General features: G+C 58.4%; 1 protein-coding gene and 1 pseudogene across 1 annotated transcript; both read left to right on the plus strand.

The window, feature by feature from the left end:
• The first annotated feature begins 986 nt into the window (after positions 1-986).
• The window catches only part of LOC146420381 (uncharacterized), a 33,668-nt pseudogene continuing 18,529 nt past the window's right edge, over positions 987-16,125 (plus strand).
• On the plus strand, positions 12,379-16,076 carry LOC146420382 (maestro heat-like repeat-containing protein family member 6). Its single transcript, XM_085048327.1, has 11 exons — positions 12,379-12,524; positions 12,769-12,956; positions 13,046-13,183; positions 13,434-13,548; positions 13,704-13,841; positions 14,050-14,226; positions 14,355-14,517; positions 14,671-14,765; positions 15,151-15,253; positions 15,533-15,589; positions 15,901-16,076. The coding sequence occupies exons 1-11, from the start codon at positions 12,384-12,386 to the stop codon at positions 16,074-16,076; spliced, it is 1,491 nt and encodes a 496-aa protein (XP_084904453.1). The 5' UTR covers positions 12,379-12,383.

The following is a 16,125-nucleotide window of genomic DNA, read 5'->3' on the forward strand; positions in this document are numbered from 1 at the left end:
GGGCTGTCTTTCCCTGATGGTGCTTCACTTGGCTCCCCGAGCAGCAGCTTTTCCCTGCTCTCCCCGGGGTGGAAGCCCAGCCTGGAGCTCCCCCAGCATAAGCTCGTTGTGATTTGTCCTTTGCTGCTTTGGATCATTCTGAACCCAGCTGTGTTTTGAGACGCTGGGCTGCGCTTTGCTGCTTGTGACCCCCACGTCCCTCAGCCGAGCCACACAGCCACGTCCCGTGGGTGCTATGTGGCTGTTCTGCTCCCCAGGGCACAGTCTGGGGCTTGTCCCTCTGTGTCCCTGCTCAGGGGGCTCCAGGCTCCTCCATGTAACCCCTCCAAGGGCTCTGGTGCAAGCGGAGGCTTTGAGCTGAGACAGGACGTGGTGGCTGCGTGAGGTTCTAGTTTCTAAGTATATGCAATAAAGAATAACCTGCCCCCCAAGCTGTCCGTTACCAGCAGTAGTGCTCTCTGCTCTTTCTGTTGATGTTTACTAATGTAAACCCAGTATTTGTTACTGTAAGAGGATTTTTTTTTTTTGTGCGGTGCTCCCCGGGTTTGTAGGGCTGCGGCACATGGGGAGCAGGGCTGAGAACCGGCTGGAAACAGCGGCTGCAAACGGGGGGAACTACGACGTTCCTCCTCACTCACCCCAGAACTGAGCTCGGGGTGGTTTGGACTGCCCTGGCAGCCATAACTGTGTCCCTGCTTGGGGAACTCCACGCGTGGCTGCTCCGCACTGGCTTTCGCTCCCGGACTTGTCTCAACCTGCGGGGAAGCAGTGGCTGCGAGCCCAAAGCTCCGACCTGTGGCCGCTCCGCGGGGACAGCGGGGACACGGTGGCCGGAGCCAGGAGGCCCCACGTGGGTCGGAGGCGTCACAGTAGGCGGCCGGCCGGGCGCAGGAAGAGCCGGAAGGGCGCATGGAGGCGGGCGCAGCCGAGCTTTAAAAGTCCCCGCTGGGACGAGCTCATTTCCGCGTCACCCCGGCGGCATCCTCATGGCCCCCACGGTGCTGCTCGCTGTCCTGGTGCTGGTGGCCCTGGCGGCCTCTGGGCTCGGCATGGCCTCGGGGCGGCCCCCGGCTGTGACTACCCTGCCCACCGCTGGTGCAGCTCGCCAGACATCGCCGCCGCCTGCTAGGTCAGAGCCGCTGCTTCTGCCGGGGCTGCGGACAGGGACAGGGTCACCTGGCACGCGGCGACGTGTCCCACCTGCTCGGCCGTGGGGACAGTGGGACAGGGGGACGGGGTTGGGGCATTGCCTGGCCACGGCACCTGGAGTGAGTGCCAGCTGCAATCATCGCTGTGGCATGGGCTGTCACAACCGCAGGGATGCTCAGCGCCTGCGGTACCACACGGGCACCACCTCTAAGAAATCCCCTGCATTTCTGCTGTACTCAGAGGTTGCCACTGAGAGATGTGAGAGGCAAAGGGATTCCCTGTGGCTCAGGGCAAGGTGAGGGGCTGGATTGGCTTGTTCCCAACTGCCCTGGGTTTGCACCTTTGGCTGCCATCAGAGCACAATCACACTCCCCTGTCACCCTGGGAAGAAAGCAGACTCTGCCGAGAGTAGAGGGATCACATAATGTCTCACCCTATCCAAAGGCCTCTCAGCAAGGTCCCAGCATCCCCTTCTGCCAAGGACACTCACGGTTGCACTTGTGGCATCCCTGCACTTGTGGCATCTCTGCACTCCCCTGTGGGACATTCAGGGAACTCCGAGAGGCTCTGGCACAGATTTTCACCCAGGAGGGAAGCTCAGAGCTTGGAAGGACACAGCAAGGAAATCCCCATGTGTACTCATGATGGCATCTCAGGGAGGGAGGCTCAGCTCCTTCCCCTTTCCCATGGACTGCTTTGCCCACAGCCCCACAGGTCACAGGGAAGTTTGGTTTGGACACCCCGTTCCCATGGACATACCTGCCTGGGAGAAATCCCAAGGGCAGTGCCCGCCTCAGCTGCTGTAAACCCCAGAGCCTCCCTGAGAGCACCAGATAACAGTGACAGAATCAGAGGAGTGCAGAAACAAGGGAAGGTGTTGTGGTGCTGTGCCTGAGAGGGCAGGGCAGGGACAGCCTGGCACTCAGGACAGTGTTCCCTGTTCCCAGCTGTGCACGGCACCTCCCACACACCAACAGTGCCCTCCTGCCCACAGCATTGCTCTGTTCAGCTCCCTCACCTTCCCTCATCATCTCCCTGTGCTTGCACATTTTCCTCCTGAGAGGAGCCTTGTCCCTGTCAGTGCTCACAGAGCCCATCCCACCCTCTGTGCACTCGCCCGGCCCTACAGAAACCTGCCTGTCTGCAGGGCCCTGCCTGGGGGAGGCTCTGTGTGCAGGTGGGCAAGGGCAGCTCGCAAGAGCCCTGCTGGGCCCTGCAAAGGTGCTGCTGCTGCTGTCCATGGGCTGAGCAGTGGCTGAAGGCCCGTCAGGAGGCTCCCAGCAGACACACTGAATACCCAAAGGTACACATCAGGAGTTATTGTTCTTTGTGTCTGCAACCCTCAGCCCCGGGAGCATCACCCCCCCCCGGGACACCCCACAGGTGAGTGGGCAGGGGGAGCTCAGCCCAAATATCTTGGGCGATGCCTGAGCTTCTTTTTGGGAGGGGGGATTTCGGACTTTGTAGGACTCCAGCACCAAGCCCTAAATGTTTCCGTTTGTTGCCCAGAGGGTGTTGGTTTTAGAGAGTAGGGGGGAAGGAGGCAGATGTTTGGATCATGCATGACTCCACACGTGAGTTGCAATTCCACGTGGGAGGAAACTGGGGTGTCTCCTAGAGGCAAATTTTTTGGGTGGGCCTGGTGGCAACTGCTGGGCAAAATATGATGGGATGGGATGGGATGGGATGGGATGGGATGGGATGGGATGCAATGGGATGAGATGAGGCCTGGGAAGGGTTGGATGTGGTTTGGAGTGTGGGATGAAGTCTGGGGGAGTGGGATGGGGCCGGGATGGGGCCTGGGATGAGACAGCCAAAGGTTGGGGGTGATGAAGCCAGGGGGACCCCACTCCTTAGGGGCTTGCGGGGTATCCGGCAGCTGTGAGGGAGTTTTGGGGTACCCCTGATCCTTCGGGGGTGGTACTGGCAGCGGGGGGACACATGGCTCCGGCACCTCTTGACCCCACCTGCACCCCCCCTCGCCCCCAACGCCCCCCGGGAGCAGAATTTGGGGAGGGGGGAGGTGGGGGGCGCCCAGGCCGGGCCCCTTCTTGCTGTCCTGGCAACTGGGGGCTGAGTGCGGGGGGAGCCCCGCGGGCATTGCCCGGCCCTGCCAGGGCACGGCTGATGCTGCCTTCCCTCCCTGCGCACTGCTCCGGACTGGTGCTGCCAGTGCCGCGCGGGGCGGGGCCGCTTTGGGGACCCCCCAGGGCAGAGCGCTTTGGGCTGCTTGGGGGCTCTGGGGACCTGCAAAACCGGCACGGGGCATAGGAAGAGCGTGTGGGGGCAGCTGGGGCCCTACTGGTGGCGCTGGGAGTCCCCCCGGCCGCGGGGTGAGCGGGGGGCACGGTAAGAAGGGGGGCGGGGGCTGGGAGCCCAAAGGGAGTGAAATGGGGATTGGGACCCCCAAGACTGGGATGGAGGGCATTGGAACCCCCAAATCCAATCATGGGTGAGCGGGGTTGGGGATTGAGAGGACAATGGAGAAGGGGCAGAAGGGCAAGGGAAAAGAGGGGGCTGGGACCCCCAAAGAGAGCGGGAGGGGGATGGGGCACCCAAATGGAGTCGGGAGGGTTCTGTGGATTGGGAGAAAGATGGGAACGAGTAGGAGAGGGGAGGGAAGGGTGGGGTTGGGATGGAAGCAGGGCAGTTCCATGGGGGTCCAGCCCTGTCCCCCAGCACTCGATCCCCGGAGCAATTCCCTGGGGCTCTGGGGGAGGTGGATCTGCACTGGGGGTCCCTAAGCCCCCTGTCAATCCCTGGAGCTGATCGGGGGGCTCCCCCCACCCAGCAGCTTGTGCTGCAGCAGCCATGGGGCAGAGGAGAGTGGGGAAGGGGGTTTTGGAGTGGGAGCAGAGGAGGAGTGGGAGGAAGAGGAGGGAGAGAGGAGGAGGAGCAAGAAAAGGAGGAGCAGGAGAACTATGAGTTTTCACCACCCACTGTGTCTGCAGCACCCCTGGCTCTGGGATCACGGCTCCCCCTGCATTCCACAGGTGACCAGGGAGGGGGAGCTCACCCAAAATCTATTCGGGCGTCTTTGGGAGGGGTTTGCTTTTTAGAGATGTTTTTGGAACTTGCAGATACTGGAATACCAGACATCTTTGCATGTCTCTGGCGGGGATGCTGTGGGCCAGAGGGGATGTTTCATCTTGCAGGACTCCAAAGCTGAGCCATAATTGCACATTGGGGCAATATTGGGGAGGGTCCATGTGGGAATTTCCTGGTATCAGCAGGACAGGACATCAGTTTTGGGGATCCTTGAGAGAGCTGGGAGGGTGGAACACAGGACTCCCGGAGTGGAGAGAGCAGAGAGGGGCAATACCGGAGCTGTGGGACCCCTGGCAGCCCGGAGGGGTGGGGGAGGCTGGAGATGAGGCAGGGCTGGGACACTGTGACACTGAAAGGGGCGATGGGGAAAGGGGGAAGCCCCAAGTGCCTGGAGTGGGGGGAGCCTGAAGAGGGGGACCCTGGAAGCTCTGGGAGCCAAAGCACAATCAGGGAAGAAGGGATCCCTGGGAGCACTGAAACCCCACAGCATTCCTAAGCTGGACCCAGGAGAAGGGGGATCCCCAGGACCCACGGGCACCCCAGCAGCTTTGAAAAGGCGGAACCCCAGAACCCCAAAGACAGGAGACTGGAAAGGGGGAACTCCTGGGAGGCTTTTTCTGGACTCACTCTTGATTTTTGGAGGATTTTATAGACACAAAACACCCGTTGACTTCTAGAGATGGACTTGGGCAGAAGAAACCCCCAACCCAAGGCACTCACACTTTTTTTTTTTACCCAAACCAGGATTTCCGATTCCCAAAATTTGTCTGGATGGAGGAGAAGGCTGTGAGGAACAGGAAGATGCCCCAGGACCCCCAGGCAGGTGAGGAGGAAGTCACTGCACCTTTCCTCCTCTCTTCTCCTCCATCTCCCAGCCCAGCATCGCCCACGGCTGCAGGACAACGCTGCTGCTGACTCTGTCCTGATAGGGATGGATTGGGGGATCTCCCTCCCCCTTCCCTCTGGCATGGACGCAAATCCCAAATTGTCTCCTTGTCCTTCCTCCCCCAAACAGTGAGCTGAGGACAGAGACCAGGGAGGACAAGTCTCTATGGCAGATCCTCGTAGAAGAGGCCATTTTTAGCAGCTCCATGTCACAAGAATCCAACCGGGAGGAAAAACCCTAGGGATGCTGCACAAAGAGGGGCTGCAAACCCAGCCCAGCGTGCTCTGACGAGGAAAGACACACCCTGTGCCAGGAAGAGTTTCAGAGCTTCAGGCAGAGTTTGGAGCTGGAGTTCCATGAGCATCTTCATGATGGGGAGAAGCCCTCTGAGTGTGGGGAATGTGGGAAGAGCTTCAGCCACAGCTCTAACCTGCGCTGTCACAAGAGGATCCACACTGGGGAGAGGCCCTACCAGTGTCCTGAGTGCAGGAAGAGGTTTCAGATCATCTCTTCCAGCACCAGCAGATTCACACAAAGGAGAGGCCTTTTCGGTGCCCTGACTGCGAGAAGAGCTTCAAGCTCAACTCCTACCTCATTACCCACCAGCGCATCCACACTGGGGAGAGGCCCTACGAGTTTCCTGAGTCTGGGAAGAGCTTTCTGATCAACTTAGAACTCCTCATCCATGAGCGTATTCACACAGAGGAGGAGCCCTTCCGCTGCCCTGAGTGCAGGAAGGGCTTCAAGCTCAACTCCACCCTCATCACCCACCGGCACATTCACACTGGAGAGAGACCTTATGAGTGTGGGGAATGTAGGATGACCTTCAGCCACAGGTCTAACCTGATCCATCACCAGAGGATCCACACCTGGGAGAAGCCCTACGAGTGTCCTGAGGAAGGAGGAGCTTCACCAGGAGCTCTCACTTGTTCCAACACTAGCGTAGCCACCGGTAAGGTGATTTAGGGTGAGCTATAAATTATTAATTTAGGAGAACTAGAAGCTGGATAATAATAAAAATAATTTTTGAACTGATTTAGATGGCCAGAGATTGGATAAATGATTTACTAAGATTTGCATGGTGAAGACAATTTATTATTCGCTTAATGATTTTGTGCCTACCTTGTATCAGAGAGGATAGAGAGAAGAGAGCCAAATAATTGAGAAAAACTACTGAGTGTGACTGAACATCCTTCCCTCAGACCCCAGAACTGGTACAAGTTGGTTCTCAGGCTTGGACTTGGACCAAGAACCAAGGGAGCATGCGCAAGGGAACAGGGTGAACAGTTCATCATGAGGAAGACTACCGATTTCACCCTCATTAATCATTTGGGACCCTCAGCCTCAATTAATCTGTGACACTGCTCTTGCGTGAGCATATTTAAATGAACTTTGAACTCATTATAATATGAAGTGGGGATAGGTAATGAATTTGTATAGGGGATTTGTGTAACTTTATGCATATGTAACCTATAACCTAATATAAACCAAGTGAAGTGCTGCTGACGGGTGTGCATGCCTTTGGAGGGGCTAACCTCCATGCACCCCAGCTGGAATAAATGCATACCCACTTCATAACTATCTGAGTTGTGGAGTCAATTCTGCACCTCAAAGGGAAGCCCTGCGAGTGCCTGGAGTGCAGGAAGAGCTTCATGCACTGCTTCAACTTCATCCCCCGACTGGATGACACACGTTGGGAAGAGCCCTTGTGACCCTCACTCCCAGTGACCCACACTAGGAAGACACCTGGCTGGTGGCTTCCATGTCCTCCTGATTCCTGTAGCCACCTGGACAAACACAGGGGCAGGAACATCCATCAGGACTCAGATCAACATCGGAAATTCATTGGGAAGAGCTGATTTATTAATGTTACATCCCTTAAAAAATGTCACATGCTGTGTCCAATTGTTTCTTCCAGTGGCATCAAGCAACACTGGATGATCCTGGATGTATTTTCTAACTGAAATAATTTCCTTCTTCATCCTGTTAAAACAACCAAAATTGGGGTAAAATGAAAGAAATGAAACAAAAAGATCTAAAGCTGCACCATTTTCCTGGGATTTGTGGGTGACTTTGGGGTTCAGGGGGATATTCAGGAGGATTTGGATGTTCTGGGGCTGCCCAGTCTGGAGGATAGGGCCATGATCTCATAGTTGTGCCAGCAGAACGTGTCCACCTGAGCCCATCTGTTCTCCAGGAATTCCGCTTATGTGTCCCAGTCCCTGGCCTGGGTCTCCCCATTTGGGGTGTGGCCCCCAAAGTGCCCAAATTGCTGCTGAAGTGCCCATGCTGCTCCCAGCTGTGGATGTTCCTGTCCACCAACATCTCCTGGTCAGTGTCATGGCGGGCTGGGAGGGGGTTTAGGGGCTCCTGAGGGGATTGGGAGAGGCTTTTGTGGCTCTTCGGGGCTCTTGTGGTACTGTGAGGGGGATTGGCAGAGTCCTTGAGGGAGTTTTGGGGTCCTGGCCAGGCTATGTGGTTTGGAGTGAATTTGGGTGGGTCTTGGGGAAGATGGAAAGGGTTTTGGTAGCTCTTAGGGCCATTTATATTGCAGGGAGTGGTTTGGGGGGATCCTAGGAGGAGCTGTGGGGTGGTTTGAGAGGTCTGGGAGTGGCTAGGGGACTGGGAGGGGGTTTGAGGCAGTTGTGATCCTCCCAGACCCTGAAAGCTGCCACCACACACTACTCCACAAGATGCTGCCAAGGTTCAGGGGCTCCATGTTAGGGTTCATCCTCCTGGCACTGTGGGAGAAGGTGAGGGGGAATCCCCAGGGGTCATGTGTGTTCCCCAGAGGGTGTGTGACCCCCCATCCCATCCCTTTTCCCTCCCCACAGGCCTCCTGACCCAGCTCCTGCTTCCCTGGGAGGGAATTTGGGGAGGGGGCAAAGGGGGTGCACAGCCCCTTCCGGGGGATGACTTTGAGCCAGTGCCCTTTGTTTAGCACCAACCTGGGCTTGGGGCTGCAGGAGGAACAGAGCTGATCTGTCTGCTCTGTCTGCTGGGGCCACCTGTGCCTGCAGGGAACTCCTTTTTTCTTTAAGCATTTTCTTTGGGTTTTAGGATGTAAATATAGAATGTGTTCTAATACACAGACTCCCAGGATCTTTCTTTCAGTGCCCAGTGTCTGCAGGGCAGAAGGGAAGAGGGGAAAAAATGGTGCTTGTGCTCAGCAGGTTTCCCAGGCATGCAATGTGTAAGGGAAAGTGGTCAGAAGCCCCTTGGCCTTTGGTGGTCCTGCTGTGGAGACCCTGATGGGACAAAGCAGTGGGAAGACACAAGGGGGATGTGTGAGGGGTGGGTGGCAGAAGGCTACAAGGGGACAGGATGTCCCTGCAGAACTGGGGTGCTGGGAAGCCCTGAAGAATTGGGTGTCAAGAGGCCCTAAGCAGCCCCCAGGCAGCTGCCTTGTTCCTGACAGCCCAGCCAGCTGCTCTGGTGTTTCCCGGAGGTACCTGCCATGCCTGTGGCAGAAGGCCTCGAGGCTGAGCCTCAGTGGGAGGGAGGGTGGAGACACTGCTGAGGTGCCCAGACTGGGCTGGCTGGGGACAAGGAGGGCAAGGGGGCCCTGCCAGGGCACGGCCACTGGGTGCTGCCAGCAAGGGGCAGTGGGCAGAGGCAGGGCTGGCGGCCAGCCTGGGCCTCTGCAGCTGCCCAGGCCACAGTGCTGCGGCCGAGGCCCCCCTGACACAGAGCTCTGGTACCTCAGAGCCAGTGTCTGCTGAGGAGATGGTCTGCTTCACAGGCACAGGCTTTGCTGCTAGAGGATCCTGCTTTGCTCTTGCTGGAGGCCATTCCCTACCAGCACTGCATGGCCCTGCATTTTTCCTGCATCTAGTCTTGTGGACCTGTGGCAACAAGTCTGTCCCGTGTCCATCTGACAGCAGAAAAGGGCAGGACACATCTGCTTCCAGTGCTTCCCTGGGCTGCTCCTTCAGGGTGCTGGCACCATCATCAGAGACACACAACAGCTTTTCCTCCCACAGTTATTCCTACCCCCTGCACTTCCCCAGGTGACTCCCTTGACATTCCCTGGGGAACCTCCCTGTGTGTGGCTGTCCCTTGCTGTGCTCAGCAGGCACCCAGTTGTGTTTGGACAGGAGCTGCCACAGCCAGACACGCAGCAAGTGGAGCACTCAATACTAGAGGCTGGGCAAAGTCTTTTTTTCCCCGAGTGCAAGAAACAGTTGGGAAAGCCCAAGGAAACTTCACAATGTCTCTGTGGAATCTCTCTGTCCTGTGAACCTCAGCAGCTGATGGTGTTCTTGTGCTACTGCTAATCCCTTCCATGAAAAAGAATCATTCCAGGAAGGCTCAACATCACCTGACAGATACCAAGCATTGCCAACAGTTGCTGCAGGTGCTCCTGCCAACAGCCACCTGCAGGAAGGAGCACAGACACCAGTGCATGTTGGCTTTGTCTGCCCTCTGGCAGAGAAGCCCCCCGGGAGCACAGGCCTCTGGGGCAGCAGACGGGCACCAGCACTGCCAGGGCTCAGGGGTTGACAGGTCTGCTTCGGCAGGGACTCTGCCACACCTGCTGACTGCAGTGCTCCCCAGGCCCCAGGGGTCAGAGCAGCATGGGTGCCCTGGCCCACATGTTCCTTGTGTGTGTCACACCCCTGTGTTTAGGATGGCCAGCAGCCGGGACTTGTCCCAAGGAGGCTGTGACAGCTTCTGTGCAAGGCCCTGTGTCCTTCCCGTTGTGGGGGTTCCTTCTGCTGCCCTGAGCCCACAGAGCAGGGCAGCATTTTCTTCTTGCCTGAGCCATTCCTAAGGTTCCTGTTTGGCTGCCTTAGATGCTTGGGGCAACAGATTCCTTCCAACCTGGGCCACTTTGGGTGGGCTGGGGGCAGCCCCAGGGCAGGCAGCAGTGTGTGCAAGGGCCCTTTGTGACACGGTGCAGCATGATCACCGTGGGATGGAACCGGGACAGGGTGTCCAAGGGCCCTTTGTGACACGTCATGACATAGGTGCTGGCAACGACACAGCCATGCCACTGTGCTTGGAGCACGCGATGGGACAGGACGGGACAGAGTGGTGTCGTGAGGAGCCCCCACACAGCACACTTGTTCCTTTCTGACCCAGAGCTTTTCTGAGGCATTTCTCCTGCAGGTGACCTCGTGGCCAGACCACAGGACTTGGTGACCAGTGGCCTTCCCGAGGCTTCTCTTCTGCAGGTGCCCTCGAGGGCAGACTGTGGGATTTGGTGCCCGGAGCTCTTCCGAGGCATCTCCCATCCCCGCAGCCAGTGCCCTCAAGGCCAGACCGTGGAACTTGCTGACCACAATCCTTGACGAGGAGTCTCCTGTCCTTTTGGCACGAGCCCTCAAGACCAGAGTGCAGGACTTGCTCTCCTGTAGCCTTCCCAAGACTTTTCCCTTGCAGGTGCCTTCAAGGCATGACTGCAGGACTTGCTGACCCCGAGCTTTCTTGAGGCATTCCTCCTGCAAGTAGCCTTAAATCCAGTCAGTGACATGGAGCAGAGACCCCCAAGTGTGCCCAAGCTGGCCTGGGTGAAGCAGGAGGAAGAAGGCCCTGGAGGTGCCCCAGCACAATAGCTTGGAGAGGTGGAGCAGTTGTCGCTGATGCAGGAGGGTGAGTGGCAGAGTTGGGCCACAGAGCTGGTGCCTGCAGCCAGCCTGGCCCCATCCCATCCCATCCCATCCCATCCCATCCCATCCCATCCCATCCCGGATAGTTGCCAGGATATAACACACATACTCACAGAGGTAATGGTGTTATTCCATTTATTTCTTCTAAGGCAAGCATTATTATAGACAAAAGGTACTGTCTGCGTGACAGACTGGCACATATGATTGGTTACTTGGCACTGTTCATGCGTCCATCCTAGCCTACTGGTTGGCTACAAGTTTCTAGGCACGATTTCACTTGAATCAGCTAAAGTTCTGCCTGCATAAGCTGAAATACTGACTGTGTGATTTTTTTTAATCTTGCTCTGTTTCCCCTATGTTGGTTAAAATTCTGGCTCTCTTTTCCTTTCTATCTCCTGGGAAGGACATCTCAGAGTTAGGAACAATAGCTGGTTTATGCACGCTGCACCGCATCCTGCACGTACACCTCGCCAATATGGCCTCGTTCTGCTAACCATTCTCCAACAATCCCATTTCATCTCATCCCATCCCATCCCATCCCATCCCATCCCATCCCATCCCATCCCATCCCATCCCATCTGCTGGGGACATGTCCACGGGCAAGACGGAAGAGGGCCCAGGGCTGCCACCCCCCACAGCCGTGCTCCATCCCCTGGGCATCCCGGGGCTGTCCCTGCCTGGGCAGTGCAGGGCTGGCCTGTGCTCTCCGGCCTCTCCTGCAGCCCCTCAGCTCTGGCTGCACTCACTCTTTGCCAGATGCAGGCATGGACCAGACACAAGAGCAGGAGCTTGCCCGTGTCCTCTTCTGCAGAACAGCGCAGGTAGCTGCAGCCATCCCCACCTGGGCTGGGCCTGCTGTCCCTGCTCAGCCAAGCACTGCACTTGGAGCACTCCATGGAACTTCCCTCTCTTCCTGCCCTTCATTCTCCTGCCCATAACTTGCAAATTCATCAAGTGCATTTGGCAGGAAGAGACCAGTGACATGGGCACTGGGTCCATGGCAAACTCTGCTGACCCCAGTGCTGCCATGCTGGGTTTGCTTGTGAAGAAGGGTGTCTCCATTCCAGAGCAAGTAAGCAGCCTCTGGCCAGGGCTGGAGCCCCCCAGGAATTCCTTGGCCTCCCAAGCCACGCCCACTGGTCCCTTGAAGCCTTTGAGGGCATCCCAGTGTGGTGGGAAGGGAAGCACTTCTCTGGGGAAGCTGGGGACATTACTCCCTCTGGCAGCTTTCCAACTCTCCCCGGGCCTTCTCCAGGTGCCAGCCACGGTGAGGTACATCCACCAGTGGCTTGTGTCCAATGAGTCTGGGGAGCACAATCTGGACAGGACCCTTCTGGAACTGACCAAAGCACACCCTGCTGATGTGGTGATAACTCTCCTGCTCGTGGCCCCATTGTGTGATAGGCACGGGACCCACCTGCCCAGAGAGCGCAGAGATCCCCAGCCCATCACCCTGTGGAGCCTGTCCCAGGTGTCTGACAAACGGAGAGTTCCAGGGCCCTCTGGCTCCATTTCCCAGCCCTGGCATGTCAGCCCCCAAGCCTGCTGCCATGCTCCCTCCCTGCCCCTCAGGGGCCTGTCCCCACAGGGGTGGGCTGCCTGGGTCCTGCCAGTGAGTGGCAGTGGGCAGAGGCAGGGTTGGTGGTGAAGACTCATTTGACACAGAGCTTTGATTCCACAGAGCTGCTATGACCATGTGGAGGATGATCATGTCCTTGAGCAGGACTGCAGAGCCAGTGCTGCGGACACTTGTCGATGTGCTGGGGAGCTGGCCAGAGCACAGCACGTGCACCTCTGATGGGGACAACATGCCTGTCTTTGCCCTGGCTGTGAGTTCCTGGAATTGGCCTTTGCTCGTCCCCAGGCTGCCTCTCCAGCAGCTCTCCATCCTCCTTCCCCCACTTCATCTCCCTGCCTCAGGCACTGGGCTAAAACCTGGGCTAAGGGCAGTTCAGGGGCACCAGGCCCGGTGCTCCCCCTGCGTCTCCCCTGGCCTCTCCCTCCCACGCTCAGGCCCTGCCCCATGGACACCTCGGCACTGAGCGCTGTCTCAGGGTGGTTTGTCCTTTGCAGGCAACTGTGGTGATCTGGATGATTCTCCAGGTGCCCTGCTGCCCACATGCAGTGACTGTGTATTTCCTCTGCCTCTTTGTGCATCTGCTCTTCCAAGTGCTCTTCAGCACATCGGATATGCCAGAGGAGGTCGATACCTTCTGGAAGGAATGCCAGCAGCAATATGGCCTTGCCACCAACCCCAACAGGTGCTCCATGCCAGTCCTCCTGTCCCTCCCATGTTCCCAGGGCAGGAACCAGTGCTGCCAGCATGACCTGGGCTTTGCTCTGCACACAGGTTTGCAGTGCAGACCTTGAAGGCCCTGCTCTGCCTTCTCCAGTGTGAGCATGTGGTGGTAGCAATGGAATGTAAGTGTGGCTGGGACACACTGCTCTGTGTTGACACCCAGCACTATGCCGTGGATGTGCTGGCCAGGTGAAAACCCCTTCTCCCCACTGCCCCTGGCATTCCTGCCCTGTGCCTGGTGTGCCCCTCACAGCCCCCTGGTCATGGGCCAGAGGGCCTTGTCAGTGAGAGATGGCCAAGCAGACTGGAAAAGGCCCAGGAGCAGCCGCCTCCCATGTCTGCTCGCAGGGTGGTAGGGAAAGGCCAGACCTGTGTGAGTCAGGCCTGGCAGAGGTTTACCCTCCATCCTCAGGGTCTTGGTTCCTTTTCCCACCTCCAGCAAGATGTGCTGTGCATCCACACGCTTGTGTTCCGGTATTGCACTGCACCTCCTCAGGCTGCTCAGCAGGGAGGAGTCACCCTGGGATCTTCCCGCCCTGGTGTTCCTTGTGGAGGTGAGCCTGAAGGCCAGTGCTGCCTCATTCAGCTGCCTCCCAGCTCCCTACCCTCTTGGCTGCCTGGGACTGAGCCATGGCCTCTGCTGCTGCCTGGGCCCAGCCCTGTATGGCTCCTGCCAGCTGGCACCCCGTCACTGCCTTGTACCTTTCAGATCCTGGAGTGCCTGGACTTGGGTGAATGCAGTGACAGCATCCTGGAGATCATGGCAAAGAACCTGCAGGGTGATTGCAGGGAGAGGCGTCGCCAGGTTCTCAGGGCCCTACTCCAGCTCACTTACGATCCCTCGATGGTGAGAAGGGGACAGTGGCACAAGCCATGCTGGCAGCATGGGGCTGGGGAACGCAGCCGCTTGGGCTTGGCTGGGCTTTGGGAGCTGAGGCAGCTGCTCCCAGCTCTCCTGCCTCCTGCTTCAGCTGCTCGAGTGCTTCGGGACAGGCCTTTGGCCTCTGGGCCCTACGGCAGCAGGCTGGGGTTTCACAGACTTGTGTTCTGCATAGACCAGAAGAATGTGGAGCCTGACTGAAAACCTCATGAAGCTCCTGTGGGACACAGATGGAGACATGGTTGCAATGACACTCACTGTACTCAGCCTTACAGTCTTGGACAAGGACAGGCTGATATCAAGCCCCACTGCCTTGCAGCTGGCTGAGGCGCTCCGGCCACTCTTTGACAGTGTAAGGCTCTGTGCCCCCACGGGCACTGGGTACTGCCCGGACACTTTGTGCCCTGTGGATTTTCAGGCCTGTGCCCAGGTGTGCCTGGAGCTTCCAATGTTGAATTCTTTTTCCTTCCTTTCGTACAGGAACATAGCCATGTGCAGCTTCTCTCCATGATCCTCTTTCAAGAAATCATGAATTATTTAGTGGAAGAGGGAAAAAAGCCTTTCAAGTTACCTGTGCATCAGAGCCTGCTGCCACTCTTCTTCCACTGCCACGATGAGAACCAGGAAGTGGCAGACGTAAGGACTGAGGGGCTGCTGGTGTCCTGCGAAGGGGCTCAGCTGCCTCCTGCCCTGGTGCCTCGCAGGCTGCAGCCTCCTGGCCTGGGCACACAGACAATGGTCCTGTGCCCTGGGCTGTGGTGCCATCTCTGTGTCTCTGCTGCTCTCCACGTCTCTTGGTCAACATTGCTTCGTGCAACTGAGCTCCTGAACAGGAACGATCTGAAGAAGCTGGTGAAGAAGAAGGAGCTGTGGCAGTTCTGCGAGTGCCTGGTAAGAAGAGCCTGGAAGCCCCAAAGGATGGCCTGGAAGCCTCAGCCTGGAGAACGCCCCTGATCACGGTGCTCAGTGCGTGGGGCTGGCAGCTGTGCCCCTGCCCACTGCTGCACCCGGGGCCATGTGGGCTCCTCTCCAGGCTGCTCTGGCCCTGAGCCAGGTGCCGATGGAGCTCCAGCCCAGCTGGGCTGTGGAGAGGGGCGGCACAGAGGCTCCCCGGGCAGCACCCGGCCCTCTGCCCCCTCCAAAGCCCAGTGCCAGCGGCTGCTGGCCGCACCTCTGGGCTGTGCGAGCAGGGGAGGGCAGGGCTGGCTGCAGGGAGAGCCCGGCCAAGGGGCAGAGCCCACGCCAAACATTCCCTCCTGGCGCCCTCTCTCTCCAGTTGGCAGAGGACTTGAGCCAAAGGGTCAAGCACCTGCACCAGGCCGTGCCGTACCTGGACAGTCCACAGGAGCCCCTGCGAGAGGCAGCCATCAGGTTCATCGGTGAGCCATGAGCGCGGGCTCCCTCCCCGCCGCGCCGCAGCTCGGCCCCAGCCCCGCCTGCTGCCCCGCCAGCGCCATCCGGCCCGGGGCTGTGGAGCCCCGCCTGCCCTCGGGGCTGCTGCCGCCCTCCTCTCGCAGCCTGCCCTTCTTCGGGCGGCAGGATTTGGCTGGGGCTCGGGCTGAGCCCTGCCGGTGCAGGAGGCCATGCGGCCACAGGGCTGGCGGCGCCGCTGTGGGGGAGCTGTGCCGCTGGGGCTGTGACAGGCTCTGTGTTGCCAGGGATGGCCGGGCGACGCTTGAGGGGGCAGTCAGGACAGTTCCGGTTCGTCTGCCTAGGTGAGTGAGGGCAGCGAGGCGTCAGCAGGGCTTTTTAGGGGGAGATGCAATCGCTGGGCAGGCAGCTGCAATCCCTGCCCCGGCTGCGGAGGGCTGTGCTCCCTGTGTGGACGAGGGGCGTCCTGGGCAGAGCACAGGGAGATTTCAGGGGCACGTGGGGGATTGGTGGCCAGCACCTTCCAGCTGATCCCCTTGGTCCCTGCTCCCTTCTGGCCATGGCAAGACCTGGCTGGGATTGCCCGGGCAGGAGGGTCTCCTTGGGTCCCTGCAGATCCAGGCTCTGACCGTGGCTCTCTTCCTCTCTCTTTCAGCCCTTGAACACATGACAAATGACATCAGCCCTGCTATTTCAAACCTGGCTCTGCAGACACTATACATCAAGAGAGCACTAGAGGGATCTCCCTTCTCCATCTTCTTGAAGCTGTGCGATCCACTCCACACTTTGTGGAGAGCTGATCTGTCTGCTCCGTCTTCTGGGGCCACCTGAGCCTGCGGGGAACTGGTTTTTAAGCATTTCCTTTGTTTTTTAAGTATGT

The sequence above is a fragment of the Lichenostomus cassidix genome, unplaced genomic scaffold (assembly GCF_008360975.1).
Source record: "Lichenostomus cassidix isolate B80296 unplaced genomic scaffold, HeHo_3.0 HiC_scaffold_533, whole genome shotgun sequence".
Taxonomy (NCBI): Eukaryota; Metazoa; Chordata; class Aves; order Passeriformes; family Meliphagidae; genus Lichenostomus; species Lichenostomus cassidix.